The sequence below is a fragment of the Symphalangus syndactylus genome, chromosome 18, assembly GCF_028878055.3.
Source record: "Symphalangus syndactylus isolate Jambi chromosome 18, NHGRI_mSymSyn1-v2.1_pri, whole genome shotgun sequence".
Lineage (NCBI taxonomy): Eukaryota > Metazoa > Chordata > Mammalia > Primates > Hylobatidae > Symphalangus > Symphalangus syndactylus.
In genome coordinates this window covers 74,695,266-74,716,656 of record NC_072440.2, presented here as the reverse complement: position 1 = coordinate 74,716,656, position 21,391 = coordinate 74,695,266, and the positions used below count along the sequence as shown (strand labels likewise).

The window sequence follows — 21,391 nt, the reverse complement described above, 5'->3', positions numbered from 1 at the left end:
TTTGGGAGGCCAAGGCAGGAGAATGGCTTCAGCCCAGGAGTTTGAGACCAGCCTGAGCAACATAGTGAGACCCTCATCTCTACCAGACATTTTTTTTTGAGATGGAGTCTCACTCTGTTGCCCAGGCTGGAGTTCAGTGGCACAATCTCAGCTCACTGAAACCATCTCCCAGGTTCAAGCAATTCTCCTGCCTCAGCTTCCTGAGTAACCGGGATCACAGGCATACACCACCATGCCCTGCTAATTTTTGTATTTTTAGTAGAGATGGAGTTTCACTATGTTGGCCAGGCTGGTCTCGAACTCGTGACCTCAATTGATCCACCTGCCTCGGCCTCCCAAAGTGCTGTGATTACAGGCATAAGCCACCGTGCCTGGCCCAAAACATTTTTTAAAAATTACCCAGGCGTGGTGGCATGCGCCTGTAGTCCCAACTACTTGGGAGGCTGAGGCAGGAGGATTGCTTGAGCCCAGGAGGTCAAGGCTGCAGTGAGCTATGATTACACTCCTGTACTCCATCCAGCTTAGGCAAGAAAGAGAGAGACCTTGTCTCAAAAAAAGAAAAAGAAAAGAAAAGAAACTTCTTTAGTCTCTGAATACTTACCAAGGTTCTTTCTGAAGACCAAAGGTCAGCAAAATATTTCTGTAAAGGGCCAAGTACTAAGTATCTTAGGCTCTACAGAGTGTACAGTCTCTGTCATGATGACTCACCTCTGCCACTGTCGTGAAAAGCAGCCACAGACAATGCCGAAATGAATGGACATGACTTTGTTCCAATAGCGTGTTATTTACAGATGCTGAACTTTGAATTTCTTTTTTTTTTTTTTTTTTTTTTTTTTGAGACGGAGTCTCACTCTGTCGCCCAGGCCCAGGCTGGAGTGCAGTGGCGCAATCTCGGCTCACTGCAAGCTCCGCCTCCTGGGTTCACGCCATTCTCCTGCCTCAGCCTCCCGAGTAGCTGGGACTACAGGCGCCCGCCACCACGCCCGGCTGATTTTTTGTATTTTTAGTAGAGACGGGGTTTCACTGTGTTAGCCAGGATGGTCTCGATCTCCTGACCTTGTGATCCACCCACCTCAGCCTCCCAAAGTGCTGGGATTACAGGCTTGAGCCACCGCGCCTGGCCAGGAGCAAGTATTCTTTTAGGTCTAAAACAAAAGTAACTAAGCAATACTGGCGTTTGTTTAATTTGAGACAGGGTCTCACTCTGTCAAGGCAGACAGCTGGTCACCCACATGAAGAAAATTGACTATTTTAAAAAATCAATCCTTGCCTCCCAGGTTGGAGTACAGTGGCGTGATCATGGCTCACCCAGGAGCTCAACATCCTGGGCTCAAGTGATCCTCCTACCTCAGCCTCTCTGGTAGCTGGAACCACAGGCACATGCCACCAGGCACAGCTAATTTTTTTATTGTGTAGAGACAGAGTCTCGCTATGTTGCCTAGGCTAATCTCGAACTCCTGGACTCTATCGATCCTCCCATCTCAGCCTGAAAGTACTGGGATTACAGGCATGAGCCACTGTGCCAGGCCATAATTTTTTTATATCGTACATACAGAAAAGAGCAGTATTAGTAGTTGTTATTGTAAGAAAAATCAAAACTAAGGCAGTCTAGAAAGCCCTTGGAAGAGAGAAGAATAAACTGCGCTTGAGGAAGTGGACATTTTTTTGGGAACAGAGTGGGAACAACTGTCTTGAAGAAGGTGACATTTGTTTGGGAACGAGTGTCTGACTGCAATCAAAGGAAAGGCCAGTGTGATAGGTGGATGTTAGTCCACAGACCATTAAAATGGCCACAGAGAGAAAACAGACATACTGGCCTTCCAGGGTACAACATGAGGGCATTCCCTTCCTATGTACACTGGCAGGCACCTCTCTGGTCCCTTGGTCCCCAGCAAGATGCTGAGAAATGGCTGAGGCCAGAGGCTCCCTGGAGACTTATTAACACTTATCCTTACCCAGGGAGAGCGTTTAAGCTCATGAATCCCACGAAAGTTGAACCAATGCACATGTTTATCATCTTGGAACCATTTGATTTGAGGAAATTGTAACAGCACGTGCTGGCCAGGCGCGGTGGCTCATGCCTGTAATCCCAGCACTTTGGGAAGCTGAGGCGGGTGGATCACCTGAGGTCAGGAGTTCGAGACCAGCCTGCCCAACACAGTGAAATCCCGTCTCTACTAAAATACAAAAATTTGCTGGGCATGGTGGCACGCGCCTGTTATCTCAGCTACTTGGGAGGCTGAGGCAGGAGAATCGCTTGAACCTGGGAGGCGGAGGTTGCAGTGAGCCGAGATCCCGCCATTGCACTCCAGCCTGGAAGACAAGAGCGAAACTCCATCTCAAAAAAAAAAAACAAAAAGAAAGAAATAGCATGTGATGGTGAGATACACATTTTGCACAGAAACGTTGGCTGAGATAGTCCAGGAGAGTCTCTGTGAGCTGACTTCTTACCTAGGGTGGAGGGGTGGATGGAAGTGGCTGTTCCTACACACCCACGCTGCCTGTGCAAAACCGTGGGCTGCCTGCACCACACACACAAGCCTGTTTCATTCTTATACAACCCCAAGACAAAAGTATAATCCCTTTTCAACAGGGACAGCACTGAGGCTGAGAACAGCAAAGTAGCTCATAGCCAGTCAATGGGGGTACTGAGATCTACATTGAGATCTGGCTGGGTCTAAAGCGGGTTGTATCCTCTCTGCGCTCGCAGAATGGGGCTCGAGGGCTCATCAAAATCCTCGTTTTATTTATTTTTATTTATTTATTTATTTTTTGAGACGGAGTCTCGCTCTGTTGCCAGGCTGGAGTGCAGTGGTGCAATCTCGGCTCACTGCAACCTCTGCCTCCTGGGTTCAAGTGATTCTCCTGCCTCAGCCTCCTGAGTAGCTAGGACTACAAGCACGTGCCACCACGCCCAGCTGATTTTTGTACTTTTAGTAGCGACGGGGTTTCACCATGTTGGCCAGGCTGGTCTCGATTTCTTGACCTCGTGATCTGCCCTCCTCAGCCTCCCAAAGTGCTGGGATTACAGGCATGACTTCTTTTCTCACCTGTCTTAAGATGCCCGCAGCCTCCGTAACTTATTTTTAAAAGGAGACAGTAAAGACTATTTTTAAAAGTCAATCCTTGCCTCTGAAAACCTGCCTCTGCCTTTGTCGTGGTCTCTGCTGGGTTTCCATTAGGCTGCAACTCAAGCTGCTGATGCCTCCGTTTCATGTCGTTTTCACAAACATTTTGTAAAGCAGCAGCTCTATTATTCCAGCAGGGTCTGATCACCTCTCCCCACCCAACGCTGATAAAAATGACCCACTTTCCCCTATCGTCCCAGCGTGAAAGGCCAAGATGCTGAATGACACGGGTTGGCTTTCTTTTCCTTCCGAACGTGAATCAGGTTCTTGAAGATAACATCTGTCTCTGGAATGAGCCAGCAGCAGCAGAGTTCGATTTCCAGGTTCAGCCCTAATGGTACAGAGACCTGGACTAATGTGGCTTATTCAGAGTTCCAGCCATGCTTCTAAAGCATGGCTTATTCGAAGTTCCAGCTATGCTTTTAAAGCACTTTGCATGAATTATTCACATGTCTTTTGAACAATATGATTTAATGGCATTGGAAAATCATCATGATGTCATGCTTACAATGAGCGGAACAGCTGTAGGTGTATGTCTTGATCCAACATGCATTAAAAATGCACCTATCCACACACATGTATCTGTGAAAATGTCTTCTGCTGCAAGTAACAGAGCATCCGATGACTAGCGTCTTAAATCTTGGGTGGCCAGCTGTCTCTGTTTGCCTGGGACTGAGAGGTTTCCAAGGATCTGGAAATTGCAGTGCAGAAACTGGGACAACCCCAGGCAAACCAAGTCAGTTGTTCACACTACTTAAGTCATAAGGACATTTAATATTTATTGAGGCTGGGTACAGTGGCTCACACCTGTAATCACAGCACTCTGGGAGGCCAAGGCAGGTGGATCACAAGGCCAGGAGTTCAAGACCAGCCTGACCAAGATGGTGAAACCCCATCTCTCCTAAAAATACAAAAATTAGCCAGGCATGGTGGCGGATGCCTGTAATCCCAGCTACTCGGGAGGCTGAGGCAGAGAACTGCTTGAACCCGTGAGGCAGAAGTTGCAGTGAGCCGAGATCATGCCACTGCACTCCAGCCTGGGCAACAGAGCTAGACTCTGTCTCAAAAAAAAAAAAATTGACTTGACAAGCAGTGCAGATGCAGGTGGCCCAAGGGTCAGTGGGGTGGCCCCAGGATGCTATCAAGGGTCTGGCTGTTTCCTCTCCTCCCCTCTGCCCTAGATAGCAAACCTGTCTCGTTCTGCCCATGCGTAGTAAGCCAATCGCTGTTATGATGGATTTTGCAAAAGAAAAGAATTTATTCACACCAGTGCAGCCAAGCAAGGAGGCAGGAGAAAAGGTCTCATACTTGCCTCCCTGAATATGGAATTTAGAGATCTTTATGAAATAAAGGAGCAGGGTGGTCTAAAGTGTGGGGAAAGGTGACTGGAGGTAGGGAAAATGAGGTCATTGGCAATCCATACATACATAGCCAAGCTTCCTGGATCTTCATAGGATGCATGTTTAGAAAATGGCAGCATTAGCATGATCTCAGGGAGTTTTGGGCCCTTTGACGTCAAAAGGTCACTTCTCCAGCATTTGCACAGGTTCAGTTGAAGGGTCATTGATTTCAACGGGTTTGAACTGGACAAGAGCTGCCCCCATAGTCCTGAAAAACAACTTTAAGCAACCATTACCATAGTCACATATGTGTCTTAGTGACATATATGTGACATATGACATATATGTACCATAGTGACATGTAGTGACATATGTAAGGAAGCCAGTGGGGGGGTTAGGTATATATCATTTGGCTGCTTGACTTTTAGCTATGTAAGTTTTAAGACCAGCTAGAAGTAAGTGGTTAAAATCAAGCAAGGCAAGTTAAGTTTGGTGGGCTTAATCAGGTTAGCGTTCGGTTTCACCATCCTCATGTGAGTGGCCGTAGGAGATTAGGACCAGGACAAGAGAGAACCGAAGGCCCTAATTATCCTTCCCAGAAGCCTGCCCAAGCGGACTTTATCTTAAGGGCTTCTCTGGAGTGCAGTGGCATGATCTTGACTCACTGCAACCTCTGCCTCCCGGGTTCAAGCGATTCTCCTGCTTCAGCCTCCTGAGAACTGGCGATTACAGGCATGTGCCACCACACTGGCTAATTTTTATATTTTTAGTAGAGAAAGCGTCTCTCACTATGTTGACCAGGCTGGTCTTGAACTCCTGACTTCAAGTGATCCTTCCACCTCGGCCTCCCAAAGTGCTGGGATTACAGCCGTGAGCCACCTTGCCCAGCCATTCTCTGCTTCTTTCTCACAGCTAATGATAATAACAGTAAAGGCCAATGGTGGTGGCTCATGCCTATAATCCCAGTGCTTTGGGAGGCTGAGATGGCAGGATCGCTTGAGGCTAGGAGTTCTAGACCATCTTGGCCAATATAGCAAGATTCTGTCTCTACAAAAAATTTTAAAATTAGCTGAGTGTAGGGGCATATGCCTAAAGTCCTAGCTACTTGGAAGGATGAGGCAGGCAAATCCTTTTACCCCTGGAGTTCGAAGCTGCAGTGAGCTATGATTGCACTGCTGAACTCCAGCCTGGGTGATAGAGCCAGACCCTGTCTCTAAAAAACATAATAATAGTAGATAGCATTTACTGGGCATTTGACTGTGTAGGTCCCAGGCACTGTGCTCAATGCTTGACGTGCATAATAATCCCACCAAATAGTACTGCCATCATTCCTATTTAAAACATGACGGCCAGGTGTGGTGGCTCACGCCTATCATCCCAGCGCTTTGGGAGGCTAAGGCAGGTGGATCGCCTGAGGTCAGGAGTTCGAGACCAGCCTGATCAACATGGTGAAATCTAGTCCAAAAAAAAAAAATTAGCTGGGCCTGGTGGTGCATGCCTGTAATTTCAGTTACTTGGAAGGCTTAGGTAGGAGAATCACTTGAACCCAGGAGGCAGAGGTTGCAATGAGCCAAGATCTCACCATTGCACTCCAGCCTGGGCAACAAGAGCAAAACTCTTTTTCAAAAAAAAAAAAATAAATAAACAAATAATTAAAAATGAGTTAGGTGAGACAGAAAAGGAAGTCACTGTACCATGGCCCTTTGAGCCAGAGTTGTTTGGTGCCAAAACTCTGCCTCCTAATCACTACCTGTCTCTCCTTTTGTCCTTTCTCCATCTTCTCCTCTCTTACCTCTCAAAAATTATCAATAATTTGATAATTCTGTGGTTAGAAGCCAAGATTCCTCAACTTCAGTGTGATTGACATGGTGGCTGGCTCACTGTCTGTTGTGGGAGCTGTTCTGTGCACAGTAGGATGTTTAGCAGTGTCCCTGGTCTCTACCCACTAGATACCACACCCCTGCCCAACACACACACAATTATAATAACCAAATATGTCTCCAGGCATTGCCAAATGTTCCGGGGGACCAAGATTGCCCTGATGTAGCCTGATCTCTGCAAAAGCATCTGGAGTCTCTCCGGTTGAACGATCGCTGATAGAAACCCACGGGAACAGTCTGTGCCCTCCCGGCAAGTCCACGCTCATTCGAGGCAGCTGTCACCTGCTAGGACATTCCAGGGCAGGGCTTGAAAAATGCTTGGCGTGCCTCTGGCAACAAGAGATGCAGGCTGAAGCAAGGCATTCCTGCCTCTTGTCCTGAAACTGGGATGCTGGCATTAGAATGGACAGCATGAGTTGTTCTTGAGTGGCAAAAGGCAAGGGGCCCTGCTGTGGTTTGTATGTCTGTCTCCTCCAAATCTTATGTTGAAATTAGTCTGTTCTCCCATTTCTATAAAGAAATACCTGAGGCCGGGCGCGGTGGCTCACACCTGTAATCCCAGCACTTTGGGGGCTGAAGTGGGTGGATTGCTTGAGCCAAGGACTTGGCAACCAGCTTGGGCAACATGGTGTAACTCTATTATGAAGAAACAGATTTTTGGCGGGGCGCGGTGGCTCACACTTGTAATCCCAGCACTTTGGGAGGCCGAGGCGGGTGGATCACGAGGTCAGGAGATCGAGACCAGAGTGAAACCCTGTCTCTACTAAAAATACAAAAAATTAGCCGGGCGTGGTGGCGGGCGCCTGTAGTCCCAGCTACTCGGGAGGCTGAGGCAGGAAAATGGCGTGAACCCGGGAGGCAGAGATTGCAGTGAGCCGAGATTGCGCCACTGCACTCCAGCCTGGGTGACAGAGCGAGACTCCGTCTCAAAAAAAAAAAAAAAAAAAAAAAAGAAAGAAACAGATTTTTTTTTTTTTTTTTTTGAGGCGGAGTCTCGCTCTGTCACCCAGACTGGAGTGCAGTGGCGCGATCTCGGCTTACTGCAACCTCCGCCTCCCGGGTTTACGCCATTTTCCTGCCTCAGCCTCCCGAGTAGCTGGGACTACAGGCGCCCGCCACCACGCCCGGCTAATTTTTTTTTTTTTTTTTTGAGACGGAGTCTCGCTCTGTTGCCCAGGCTGGAGTGCAGTAGCGCAATCTCGGCTCACTGCAGGCTCCGCCCCCCGGGGTTCACGCCATTCTCCTGCCTCAGCCTCTCCGAGTAGCTGGGACTACAGGCACCCGCCACCTCGCCCGGCTAATTTTTTGTATTTTTAATAGAGACGGGGTTTCACCGTGTTAGCCAGGATGGTCTCGATCCCCTGACCTCGTGATCCGCCCGCCTCGGCCTAAATAAGTAATTCTAAATAGGACAATTTAAATTGGATAATTTTAAAGCGTCTGTAACTGGTTTATTTGCAAAATTCCTGAAAGGAAAAATTTTATCACTGCCATCACAGCAGGTTTCCACATCCAGATGAGGAAACTAGACAAATGCTAGTGTGTTTTAACTAGCTAAACAAAACTAAGTTAAATGAACATTTAAAAATTTCCCTAGTGGGCCATTCCTTAACAAAATGTTGAAATCCCTGTTGGTACATTGACTAAAAGGTCATGATGAATGGAATATGTAAGACTTGGCTCATAGAAACCTAATCAGATGGTTAGAGATGTTGGCAGTTTAGGACTTGCTGCCATAAATGTGTGAACAACCTTTTGTAATCTAACCTATTGACCTACATGTTTTTTCTTTACCCCAACTCATTCCTCACATGTAGGCTCAATCTTCGGTTTGCTTTACTGATTTAGCAAAAGCCAGGAAGAAAAACTTTGTAGTAAGAATGTTATCCAATTGTATATTGTTTACTTTATTGTAAATACCGGTGAACAGTGGTTAATAGTTTTATATTCCTTTATGCAAAAAAAAAAAAGTACTCAGCCACAGGCATTCCTTGATAGCAACACTCAACAGACTAAGACAGGGCCCCATGCCGGTCTACAGATGGCACTGCTGAAAGAAGTCAGCAGCCCCAGCCCTTGATGGAGACGCTGAGGAATGAGGCAGAAAGATCAGTGGACCAGACTCCGAAGGGTCGATTTCTAGTTATTGTCCTGCCCCCATGAGCTGTGTGTACTCAGTTGAGCCTCTTTACCTGTTTCCGCACGAGTAAAATGAAAATATGATTTCTGTCCTCTGGCTTTTCCTAGGATAGTTGTCAGGAGCAAAGTAAGATATTGGCTCCAAGCTGACCCACTACATCCCTTAGCTGCTTCAGTCTTCTTCGTAACATCTGAAATATCGTATTTGTGTTTACCTTCTGTCTCTGCTAGCAAAATGTCATCTTTGTGAGGGCTTGGTCTTCTTTGCTGCTGCAAGCGCCAGAGATGACAACAATGCCCAACATAGTAGATGTTCAATAAAGACGTGCAGGCCAGGTGCAGTGGCTCACACCTGTAATCCCAGCACTTTGGAAGGCCAAGACGGGAGGATCACTTGAGGCCAGGAGTTCAAGACCAACCTGGTAAACGGCAAGACCCCATCTCTATGAAAAGTTTAAAAATTAAAAGAATGAGCTGGGCATGGTGGCTGTACAGCTGTAGTGCCAGCTACTTCGGAGGCTGAGGTGGGAAGATCATTTGAGCACAGGAGTTCAGGGCTGCAATGAACTATGATTGTGCCTTGGGTGATACAGTAGGACCCTGTCTCAAAAAACAAAACAAGAACAACAAAGACAAAGACAAGCAGAGTGAATGTGAACCTATATATCACGGGGAAGCGATGTGAAGATACATCTCAACAGCTATGGAAATATCAAGCCCTTTGTATGCAGTGGTTCCACTTCTGACAATCTAAACCCCAAATAATCCAGCATGGAGAAAAAGCCTTAGAGGAAGTGATGTTCATCCTGCAGTGGCCAAAATTGCTCAAACCTGAAAAGCCAGACTTAGTAATCAAGATGAGAGCATAATTAGCACAATCCTGATGCATCTCATTTGTGAAATTGCAGACAGCCATTAAAATACTGTTTACAGCAAGATGAGTTAATTTTTGTAGCACACACACAAAACCATAATGTGTAATGCAAAATTATAATGTGTAATGCAAAACTGGGTTGCAAAAGCAACCCAGTTACTGAGATGACAGGAGCCACCACCCACTGTCCCCCACGGCCACACTGTTGGTAATGTCACGCACGATCTCTCTGGAGGGCAATCTGGAAATTCCTACTACAATGTAAGTGTTCATGTCACTAGACCCAGCAATTGCATGTCTAGGAATCCATCCTAGAAATGTATTAGGAAACAACCAAGATGTCTATGAATAGGGGAATAGTTAAATAAATTATAGTTAAATAGATCACTGTATTATCAGATGAGTGCAGTGGCTCCCGCCTGTAATCCTAGCTACTAGCTACTCTGGAGGCTGAAGCCAGAGAATCACTTGAACCTGGGAGGCGGAGGTTGCGGTGAGCCAAGATCATACCACTGCACTCCAGCCTGGGTGATACAGTGAGACTCTGTCTAAAAAAAATAAAAATAAAAATAAATTTAAAAAATAAAAATAAAATAGATGACTGTATATCAGTATAATGGTATATTACGCAGCCACTAAAAATGTGGAGATTTGCATATACCGGTATGGAAAGATGATCAAGACTATTAAAGATTATTAAATGGAAAAAAGCAAATTGCAAAAAATTTGTGTACAATAACAATGGTGTCATATATGATATTATAAGCATATGCATTTTTTTAAAATCTGGAGGAGGCTGAGTGCAGTGGCTCATACCTATATCCCAGCACTTTGAGAGGCTGAGGTGGGAGGATTGCTTGACGCCAGGAATCCAAGACCAGCCGGGCAACATAGCGAGGTCCCTGTCTCTACAAAAAACTGTTTAAAAATTAGCCTGTAGTCCCAGCTATTCCGTAGGGGCCGGGGTTGGGAGGGGTTGTACAGAGGTGGGAGGATCCCTTGAGCCCAGGAGTTCAAGTCTGCAGTAAGCTATGATCACACCACTACACTCCATCCTGGCAACACAGCGACACTCTATCTCCAAAAGTAAAAAAAAAATTTAAACATTTGCAAAATAAAAATAACGTTTTAAAAAATCCAGAGCAATACAAACTAAACTGTTGACAATGATTCTCTCTGAAGGACAGAGGGAGACTTTCCTCTATGTTGCGAATTTCTGTAATGTTTAAAAAACATAAACATTAGCTGAAAAACAAAACTGAATATGCCACATGAAGCCACTCATATAAGCAAACCGAAGCCAGGCACATGAAGACTGGAAGGAGCTCTATCGAGGTGTTATTAACAGTGACTGATGGCCAAGCGTGGCCGCTCATGCCTGTAATCCCAGCACTTTGGGAGGCTGAGGTGCGCAGATCACTTGAGGCCAGGAGTTCAAGACCAGCCTGGCCAACATGGTGAAACCCCGTCTCTACTAAAAATACTACTAAAAATACAAAAAAATATTAGCTGGGCATGGTGGCGGGCACCTATAATCCCAGCTACTTGGGAGGCTGAGGCAGGAGAATCGCTTGAACCCGGAAGGCGGAGGTTGCAGCGAGCCGAGATCATGCCACTGCACTCCAGCCTGGGCAACAGAGTGAGACTCTGTCACAAACAAACAAACAAACAAAAAACAGTGATTGATCATTTCTAGGTGGTGGGATGCAGTGTTTGGCTTTTTCCTTTTGAGGGAAAACCTCAACAATGAGCATGTGTGGCCTCTTCAAAAGATAACTCACCTTTAACAGCTTCTTTGTATTAACCGGGAGATGCTCAGGGTGTAATGCTCTGCTGATGTAACCTGCTGTTGGTGGTGTCCTGTTTCCCCAGGATGGATGACATCCAGCTCTGCAAGGACATCATGGACTTGAAGCAGGAGCTGCAGAACTTGGTCGCCATCCCAGGTAACCATTTGCAACTTCATCTTGTTCTAAGCAGGTGCTCGGGGGCCCCCAGCCTGGCCCATCTGTACGCCTGGGTCTGGAAGACAGAGCCTCATTCTTGCAATGGAGTGCTCCCCGACTGCATGTGTCAAACACAGCTTCGAGTCAGGCAGACCTGGGTTCAAGTCCTAGTGAATTCTGGTCACCTTCCTGTCCTTGGGCAAGTCACTGTACTTCTCTGAGACTCAATTTCTCTTCCTCTGAAAATTGGGTAGTAATAGTAAGAGGGCCTAATTCATTGAGTATAAATATCATAAAGAGGCCGGGCACGGTGGCTAATGCCTGTAATCCCAGCACTTTGGGAGGCTGAGGGGGCAGATCACTTGAGGTCAGGAGTTTGAGAACAGCCTGGCAAACATGGTGAAACCCCATCTCTACTAAAAATATGAAAATTAGCCAGGGGTGGTGGCGGGTGCCTGTAATTCCAGCTACTCAGGAGGCTGAGGTGGGAGAATTGCTTGAACCCAGGAGGTGGAGGTTGCAGTGAGGTGAGATCTCACCACTGCACTTCAGCCTGGGTGACAGAGCGAGACTCTGACTCAAAAAAAAAGAAAGAAATACCTGAGTAATTTATAAAGAAAATAAGTTTAATTGGCTCACAGTTCTGCAGGCTGTACCAGAAGCATGATGCTGGTGTCTGCTCAGCTGCTGGAAGGCCTCAGGAAACTTATAATCATGGCGGAAGACAAGGGAGCAGACATGTCACGTGCGCAGAGCAGGAGCAAGAGATTGAGGGGGGAGGTGCCACACACTTTTAAAAGACCAAATCTCATGAGAACTCACTATCACAAGGACAGTACCAAGGAGGATGGTGCTAAACCATCATGAGAAACCTCCATCATGATCCAATCACCTCTCATCAGGCCACGCCTCCAACACTGGGGATTACATTTCAATATGACATTTGGGTGGGGACACACATCCAAACTATACCAGAATAGACGCTGCTGATTGGTTGGGGATGCAATCATCAGTGTGTGAAAAATGGTTCTCAAGGGTGCTAAGTCCACTTCTGGGTGACAGGTCCACGTGGATCATCATTCATCAGAAATGCAAAACCTAAAACGATATCTCAAAAGGCTGATCTTAGGTTCTTCAATAGTGATGTTATCTGCAGGAGTAATTGGGGAAGTTGTGAATCTTGTGACCTCTGAAATAATGGCTGTAGTCATTTATGTCTACGCCTTAGCAGAATTCAACCTCCTCCCATCCGTCTAACATGGGGGCCTTTTATTAGCTTTATAAAGGCAGTTTAGTTGGTGGGAAGAGTTATAATCGTTTAAACTATAAACTAAATGTCTCCCAAAACTAGCATGGCCTAAACCTGGGAATGATTAAGGGCAGTTTGGAGGTTAAAGGCAAGATGGGGGTTGGTTAGATCAGATCCCTTTCACTGTCCTAATTTTCTCACTGTTATCACTTTTGCAAAGGTGTTTTCAAATAGGCCAGAGAAGCACCCACCATTGCCCTTGACTTGAATGTTTTTGCCATGCTGTCAGTTCAATAAGTATGTCCCAAGAGGCCGTTCTGCAGCAAGCCCTGAACCTAGGAGCCGGACGTGCAGTGAACAGAGAATGGTTATCCACTCTCAAGGAGCCCCCAAGTTAGCGGAAAGAGACTGGGCCCAGCACACAGTGGGTGCCCATAAGTGGCAGTTATTACTGAGCTACAAGTGCAGCATGATGAGCCTTGTAGTGTTTCCCAACCTTCAACTATTGACATTTGGGGTTGACAAATGTCAGTATCTTCCTTTGGGGTTGATCATTTTTTGTTGGGGGTACAGGGCTCTGTGTTGTGTCTTGTGGGATGTTGAGTTTCATCCCTGGCCTCTACCCACTATAGGCCATTAGCACAACCTACCTCCCTGCTACCCTGCAATAGTGATGTTACCAGAAAGGGATCCTGATCCAGACCCCAAAGCTCTTGGACCAAGAGCAAGAAAGAATTTAGGGCGAGTCCATAAAGTGAAAGCAAGTTTATTAAGAAAGCAAAGGAATAAAAGAATGGCTACTCTGTAGGCAGAGTAGCAGCTTGGGCTCCTCGATTGATTGTACTTATAGCTATTTCTTGATTATATGCTAAACAAGGGGTAGATTATTCATGAGTTTTCTGGGAAAGGGGTGGACAATTCCCACAATTGAAGGTTCCTCCCCTTTTTAGACCATATAGGGTAACTTCCTGATGTTGCCATGACGTTTGGAAACTGTCATGGCACTGATGGGAGTGCCTCTTAGCATGCTAATACATTATAATTAGAATATAATGAGTAGTGAGGACGACCAGAGGTCACTTTCATCGCCATCTTGGCTTTGGTGGATTTTGGCAGGATTCTTTACTGATGCTGTTTTATCAGGAAGGTCTTTGTGACCTGTATCTTGTGCCGACCTCCTATGTCATCTTGTGACTTAGAATGCCTAACCTCCCGGGCCTGCAGCCCAGTAGGTCTCAGCCTTATTTCACCCAGCCCCTGTTCAAGATGGAGTCACTGTAGTTCAAACCCTTCTGACAGTGACAACCAAAAATGTCTACAGATGTACGGATGTTGCTGAATGTACCCCAAGTGAGGTCAGGGGGGCGTGCAACATTGCCCTGTGAAAGGAAAATAAAGTCCCAGGACCCCAATTCACTATACCAAAAGGAAAAGTTAAGCTTAGGAACTATGAGTCATACAAAAACCTACTTTTTTTTTTTTTTGAGACGGAGTCTTGCTCTGTTCCCCAGGCTGGAGTTCAGTGGCGCGATCTCTGCTCACAGCAAGCTCCGCTTCCTGGGTTCATGCCAGTCTCCTGCCTCAGCCTCCTGAGTAGCTGGGAGCCTGTAGGCGCCTGCCACCACGCCCGGCTAATTTTTTGTATTTTTAGTAGAGACTGGGTTTCACCGTGTTAGCTAGGATGGTCTCGATCTCCTGGCCTCGTGATCCACCCACCTCAGCCTCCCAAAGTGCTGGGATTACAGGCGTGAGCCACCGCGCCCAGCCAAAACTGCCTTTCTTTTTCTCCTAAACAGATAACTGCAAGATAAAAGGCCACTTATCTTCCCAGGGGCTTCCCTCACCCTGTCAATGTAAATTAACAGCTTATCCTCACAGGTAGGGGACCCGGAGACAAATGTATATTTGACTTCCTCCTCTACTCGGCGTTTCCTTTATCCTATGTAAAATGCAGATTCACTGAGGGCCAGATAATGCAATCCTCCCCTTCCTGTCCCCTCTTTCCCCTTTAAATATTGAAGTCCTTAAGATCCTCTGCAGGAAAAAGCACAGGCCAGGGATCCTACTGCTACCTGTGTCTCTTTTTCCCAGGCGCCTCCTCGACTTTGGCAAAATAAACCTCCAGATTGATTGAGACCTTCTCAGACACCTGGCAGGTTACAGCCCCCCACATAGGAACTACTACTTTAGTAATTAGGGTGCAGCAATCTGGGTTTGAATTCAGCCTTAGCAGGCAGGTGAACTTCGTGAAAGTTCACGACTTAATTTCTCTGAGCCTTGAATTCCTTGTTGGGAAAATGAGGCCAATAATACTACCCCCGCATGGTTGTTGTGAATATCCCATAAATGACAAAGGCAAGGTGTAGGAGTCTTCGACACAGTCTTGTTGTAGGGGTAGTGTGCACAATGACAGTAGAACTGAATCCTCTAGCTTTCGTGAGTATTTACTACGTGCCCAGCACTGTGCAGGCCCTAAGGATAGACGAGTGAATAGACTCTCCTAATTGAAAGAGAGTGACAGCTAGTGGGTATGGGGTTTCTTTTGGGGGTGATTAAAATGTTCTAAAATGGATTGTGGTGATGGTTGCACAACTCTGCAAATACACTTGGAACAGATGAACTGCATGGTATGTGAATCATATTGCAAGAAAGCTGTTACCAAGAAAAAGTTAAATGTCAAACATAAAACAACAAAGGAATGAGGGAAAAGTACCAAAGTCTATTCTCCACCCACTAGAAACCCCAAAGCAATTGATCTGGCATTGTTGGCTTTGGACTCTCGCATTGTAATAGAACTCAACTAGTGATATGGTTTGGTTGTGTTCCCACCCAAATCTCCTCTTGAATCGTAGCTCCTATAATCCCCCTGTGTTGTGGGAGGGACCTGGTGGGAGACGATTGAATCATGGGGGGTAGTTTCCCCCATACTGTTCTCATGGTAGTGAATAAGTCTCACGAGGCTAATGGTTTTATAAGGGGTTCCCCTTTGACTTGGTTCTCATTTTCTCTGCTGCCTTCTGCCATGATTGTGAGGCCTCCCCAGCCACGTGGAACTGTGAGTCCATTAAACCTCTTTTTCTTTATAAATTACCCAGTTTTGAGTATGGTTTTATCAGCAGCGTGAAAATGGACTAATACAACTGGGTCTGCTCAGCTGGCACAGTAAGACCAGCTATCTCCCCAGAGGTTTTGCAGTGGTGAAAAGGAAGAAGTTTATTTGCAAGGCTCCAAGCAAGGAGTACTGGGCAGCTAATGCTCCTAGCCTGACCTCCTCAATGGCTTATAGGTAATTTACTGTCCAGCAGGTTCACTTTGCCCTCTGCCTAGACAAAGCTGATTTATCAAGACTGGGGAATTACAATAGAGAAAGAGTAATTCATGCAGAGCTGGCTGTGAGGGAGACTGGAGTTTTATTATTACTCAAATCAGTGTCCCTGAGCATTCCAGGATCAGAGTTTTTAAAGATGATTTGGTGGATGGGGGGTGGGGGGCAGTGAGTATGGAGTGCTGATTGATTGGGTTGGAGATGAAATCATAGGGAGTCAAAGCTGTGCTCTTGCACTGAGTCAGTTCCTGGGTTGGGGCCACAAGATCAGATGAGCCACTTTATCAGTCTGGGTGGTGCTCACTGACCCATCAAGTGCAGGGTCTGCAAAATATCTCAAGCACTGATCTTGGGTTTAACAATAGTGGTGTTATCTTCAGGAGTAATTTGGGGAGGGTCAGCATCTTATAGCCTCCAGCTGTGTGATTCCTAAACCATAATTCCTAATCTTGTGGTTAATTTAAGTCCATTTTCACACTGCTGTGAAGAACTGCCCCAGATTGGGTATAAAGGAAAGAGGTTTCATTGACTCACAGTTCGGCGTAGCTGGGGAAGCCTCAGGAAACTTACAATCCTGGTGGAAGGTGAAGAAGCAAGGCACTTTCTTCACGAGGTGACAGGAAGGAGAATGAACGCAGGCGGAACTGCCCAACCCTTAAAAAACCATCAGATCTCACGGGAACTCACTCACTATCACGAGAACAGCATGGGGAAACTGCCCGCGTGATTCAGTCACCTCCACCTGGTCTCTCCTTTGACACGTGGGGATGATGGGGATTATAATTCAAGATGAGTTTTGGGTGGCGACACAAAGCCTAACCATATCACCTACAAATGCAGTCTAGTTCCCAGGCAAGAAGGGAGTTTGTTTTGGGAAAAGGCTGTTATCGTCTTTGTTTTAAATGATAAACTAAGTTCCTCCCAAAGTTAGTTCAGCCTATGCCCAGGAATGAATAAGGACAGCTTGGAGGTTAGAAGCAAGATGGAGTTGATTAGGTCGGATCTCTTTCACTGTCTCTGTTATAACTTTGCAATGGTGATTTCAGTGCGGGTTTTTAAAGGCAGGGGTAAATTTCAGTCAAGCAGAAGTTGCAGGCAAAATTGTAAATCAATACATTGAGATTACATATTGGTTTTGGCCTAAAAGGGCTGCACACATTGAAGCTGGGGCTTATAGGTCATAGGTAGATTGAAAGATTTTCTAATTTGCAATTGGTTAAGGAAGAGAAGCTTTGTTTAAAAATCGGGGGTCAAGGCCAGGTGCAGTGGCTCACGCTTATAATCCCAGCACACTGGGAGGCCGAAGTGGGCGGATTGCTTGAAGCCAAGAGTTTGAGACCAGCCTGGCCAACATGGCGAGACCCCCGTCTCTACTAAAATCACAAAAATTAGCCAGGCATGGTGGCGCCTGCCTGTACTTCCAGCTACTCGGGAGACTGAGGCAGGAGAATTGCTTGAACTCGGGAGAGGGGGGTTGCAGTGAGCCAAGATTGTGCCACTGCACTCCAGCCTGGGCGACAGAGAAAGACTTTGCCTCAAATAAATGAATAAACAAATAATAAAAATAATAAAAATCGGGGGTCAGCAAAAAAGAACGTTAGCCCTGGCCCATGGGTGTGACTCCCTCCAGGCCTCTCTGGAAGACACTTAGAACAAGGAAAGATGGTCAGAATTCAGTCCTTAGTCTTCCCTTATCTGACATCTTATATGCCAGTGGATCCATTTGGTAGGGTCCTGGGTTTCTGAAAAACAACTCAGACATATGTGCTAAGATGTTTATCTTCAGTTTCTATAGAAAACAAAACATCTCCAGATTCTAACTTCCTTGGCTATTGTTTTAGGCTATTATTACTTTCTTGCTCATAAGTTGCTTATTGACTTTTCAAGGCTAGCTAGGTGCCTAGAATTTCCTTTGAGCGGACTCAAGATTTTCCTTTATTTCCATGCTTGGGGTGGGAGTGCTCCCACAGGCCCCAAAAGGGAGTCCCTGTGTTACTGGTGGAGGGTGTCCAGGTTATTGGTGTTTTGAACAAAGAATTGGACAAAATGCACACACACACAAAATAAGCGAGGAAAGAATGAAGCAACAAAAGCAGAAATTTATTGAAAATGAAAGTACACTCCACAGGGTGGGAGTGTGCCTGAGCTTAGGGGCTCAAGAGCCCCATTACAGAATTTTCTGAGGTTTCAATACCCTCTAGAGGTTTCCCGTTGGCTGTTTGGTGTACACCCTATGTAAATGAAGTAGTGGCCCACAATTAGTCTGATTGATTGCAGAAAGCTTTTGTGGTTGCTTTCTGCAACCAATCAGAGATACTTTCAATTTCTCATCTGCCACACAGAAAAGGAGGAGGGTTTGCAAAGGGAATAGCCTCCAGTCCTTTTGTTACTTAGGTGTGGAAACTTGGGGTTTTTCTTTTGATTTACTTCTAAGAAGTTGGCCCTAAGTTCCCTGCCTCCAGACCATATTCTTCTGCCTCAGTTGATCCGTCTCAGCATTATTAATTTTTTTTTTTTCTTGAGACGGAGTCTTGCTCTGTCACCCAGGCTGGAGTGCAGTGGCAAGATCTCGGTTCACTGCAACCTCCACCTCCTGGGTTCAAGTGAAGTGATTCTCCTGCCTCAGCCTCCTAAGTAGCTGGGATTACAAGCATGCGCCACCACCAAGCCCAGCTAATTTTTGCATTTTTAGTAGAGACAGTGTTTCACCACGTTGACCAGTCTGGTCTTGAACTCCTGATCTCAGGTGATCCACCCGCCTCAGCCTCCCAAAGTACTGGGATTACAGGTGTGAGCCACCATGCCCAGCTAAGCATTGGTAATTTTTTTTTTTTTTGAGACAGTCTCGCTCTGCCGCCCAGGCTGGAGTGCAGTGGTGCAATCTCAGCTCACTGCAACGTCCGCCTCCCAGGTTCACGCCATTCTCCTGCCTCAGCCTCCTGAGTAGCTGGGACTACAGGCGCCCACCACCACGTCTGGCAAATTTTGTTTTTGTATTTTTAGTACAGACTGGGTTTCACTGTGTTAGCCAGGATGGTCTCAACCTCCTGATCTCGTGATCTGCCCGCCTCAGCCTACCAAAGTGCTGGAATTACAGGCATGAGCCACCGTGCCTGGCCAAGCATTGGCAATTTTTAAAGCTTCGCACATGATTGTGATAAGCAGTGAGGGTTAGGAACCACCAGACCTGTTCCACTCTCTCATTTCACAGCTCTCCAAGGATTAGTCTGGCTGAAAGGTACAGAAACCCATCCAAGCTTATGTAAGCACAAAACAAACAATTACTGGAAGGCCAGTGGTGTCTCCTGAAGCCCTAGGGCATTACATTCATTTCCCAGAGCTGGCTAACAAATTGGTGCAAGCTGGATGGCTTAAGCAACAGAAATGTATTCTCTTTCGGTTCTGGAGGCCAGACATCCAAAATCGAGGTGTCAACAGGGCCATGTTCCCTCCTAAGGCTCTAGAGGAGACTCCTTTGCCTCTTTTCAGCTTCTGGTAGTGTTAGTGAAGTAGCGTTGTTGACTGGGGTAAATACCCAAGGTTCGTTGTCTCTCTCCAAGCAGATTAAGGACGCAGACACTGACATACAGAGGAGTGAGTTTAGGAGTGGAGGTTTAATAGGCAAAAGAAAGAGAAAGGAGAACAGCTCTCTCTGTCTCTCTCGAGAAGTCCCTGAATGGGAATTCCGGCCTGTGGTAGAGTGCACCAAATTTTATAGGCAAGCTTGAGGAGGTGGTGTCTGATTTACATAGCGCCCACAGATCGGTTGGAGCAGGTATGACGTTTACATAGCACATGGGGAAGGCTGGCCACTCCACCCTAATATTATTATGCAAATGCACTTTCCACTTGGGTGGTGCCATGTTGTCTCCTGTACACATGGCTGACAAAGAGAAGGGAGCATGGAGCCGCCATTTTGAACACACCTAGACCAGATAGCCTTTTCCTATGGGCACAGCTGCCAGCACTCACCCGTGTAAGCTTCCAGCTCCCTTGACTATGTCTACAGCTAGATTTTACTGGCTGCTCCTTGTTAGAAAAGAAAATGATTTGGGGGCTGCTTTTCATTAAAAGGAAAACCTTACTGAGGACTTCCTTAAGCTATCTGCCTAAATAATTTCTTCTTAACTCCTGTATCAATAGCAGTAGCAGATCCATACGAGTCTGAAGCAACTTGATTCTTGCCTCCTCAGAGGAAATAATTCCACCAGCGGGCATAAGGCAGAGTGAGAGACCAAGGCAAGTTTTAGAGAAGGAGCAAAAGTTTATTAACAAGTTTTAGAGCAGGAATGAAAAGCAGTAAAGTACACTTGGAAGACGGCCAAGTGGGTGATTTGAGAGATCCAAGTGCACCGTTTGACCTTTGATTTGGGGTTTTATATGTTGGCGTGTTCCAGGGTTTTATGTCTGTCTTCCCTTTCTTTTTCCTCAGGGCAGGTTGTGCACATGCGCAGTGGCCTGCCAGTGCTTGGGAGAGGCCGCAAACACAGCGCATTTACAGAAGTCATGTGCCTGATTATTTGAGATGTTTTTCCCTCACCAGTTGAGTGTTCCTAGAGGAAGGTCATATACCAGTTAGACTCCGCCATTTTGCCTCTTAGTGTGCATGCTTGAGCCCAATCGCCCAACTCCTGAGATCTCATGGGGAAGCTGCTGATCACTTCAGATGTTTTCTATCTATTGGGAAATGGCCTTTCCCTGGCACCAGCTATGACCAATTATTATTTTAGAGAGACAATTCTAACAACTGCCTGACATCACCTGATGGTTGCCTGACATTCCTTGGGGAAAATCCCCTCTCCTTTCTTGCTCATGGCTTCCTGGCTACCTACTCTAACAGTAGCACACACAATCCTTGGCATTGCTTGCCTTGTAGTTGCACCACTTCAATCTCTGCCTCCGTCTTCACATGACCCGGTGTGTGTCTGTGTGTCTTCTCCTCTTCTCCTCTTTTTTTTTTTTTTCTAAAAGACAGGGTCTGGCTGTGTTGCCCAGGCTGGTCTAGAACTCCCAGGCTTAACTGATCCTCCTACTTCAGCCTCCCAAGTAGCTGGGATTACAGGTGCAGGCCACCATGCTTGGGTCTCTTTCCTCTTCTTATAAGGACACAAGTCATTGGGTTTAGGATCCATGCTAATAAGTATGACCTCATTTTAGCTTAATTATTATAATTACATGTGCAAAGCAACTTCCAAATTACTTTGGAAGTAGAGTTATTTCCAAATAGAAGAGACATAAACTGGGGAAAACTATTTCCAAATAGGGCACACATGAACTTTGGGGGTGCCTTAGTCCCTGTGGCTTGCTCTAGACTGGGGGCTTGTAAACAACATTACAGTTCTGGAGGCTGGGAAGTGCAAGATCAAGGTGTTGGCAGATGCAGTGCCTGGTGAGGGCCTGTTCCTTATAGATGGTAGCTTCTCACTGCGTCCTTGTGTGGTGGAAGGGGCAAACAAGCTGCCTTGGGCCTCTTTTATAAGGGCACTAATTCCATTCATGAGGGTTCTACC

General features: G+C 46.3%; 1 protein-coding gene and 1 long non-coding RNA gene across 6 annotated transcripts in view; one reads left to right on the top strand and one right to left on the bottom strand.

Annotated features, from left to right (window-relative positions):
• Positions 1-21,391, top strand: part of BMERB1 (bMERB domain containing 1) — a 148,759-nt gene that overhangs the window by 117,614 nt on the left and 9,754 nt on the right. The window contains exon 3 of the mRNA XM_055253427.2: positions 11,234-11,307. Coding sequence (XP_055109402.1) covers positions 11,234-11,307 — 74 coding nt within the window. The remainder of the gene's footprint in view (positions 1-11,233; positions 11,308-21,391) is intronic.
• On the bottom strand, positions 7,929-16,819 carry LOC134733586 (uncharacterized). Of its 5 annotated transcripts, XR_010117210.1 has the most exons (4): positions 16,416-16,819; positions 11,143-11,546; positions 10,178-10,269; positions 7,929-9,087 (listed from the first exon to the last, which is right to left on the bottom strand). It is a non-coding gene; the product is annotated as an uncharacterized lncRNA (long non-coding RNA). The 5 variants fall into 5 exon arrangements; XR_010117209.1 differs by lacking the exon at positions 10,178-10,269 and having other exon boundaries at positions 16,416-16,815; XR_010117211.1 differs by lacking the exon at positions 10,178-10,269 and having other exon boundaries at positions 11,143-11,425; positions 16,416-16,806.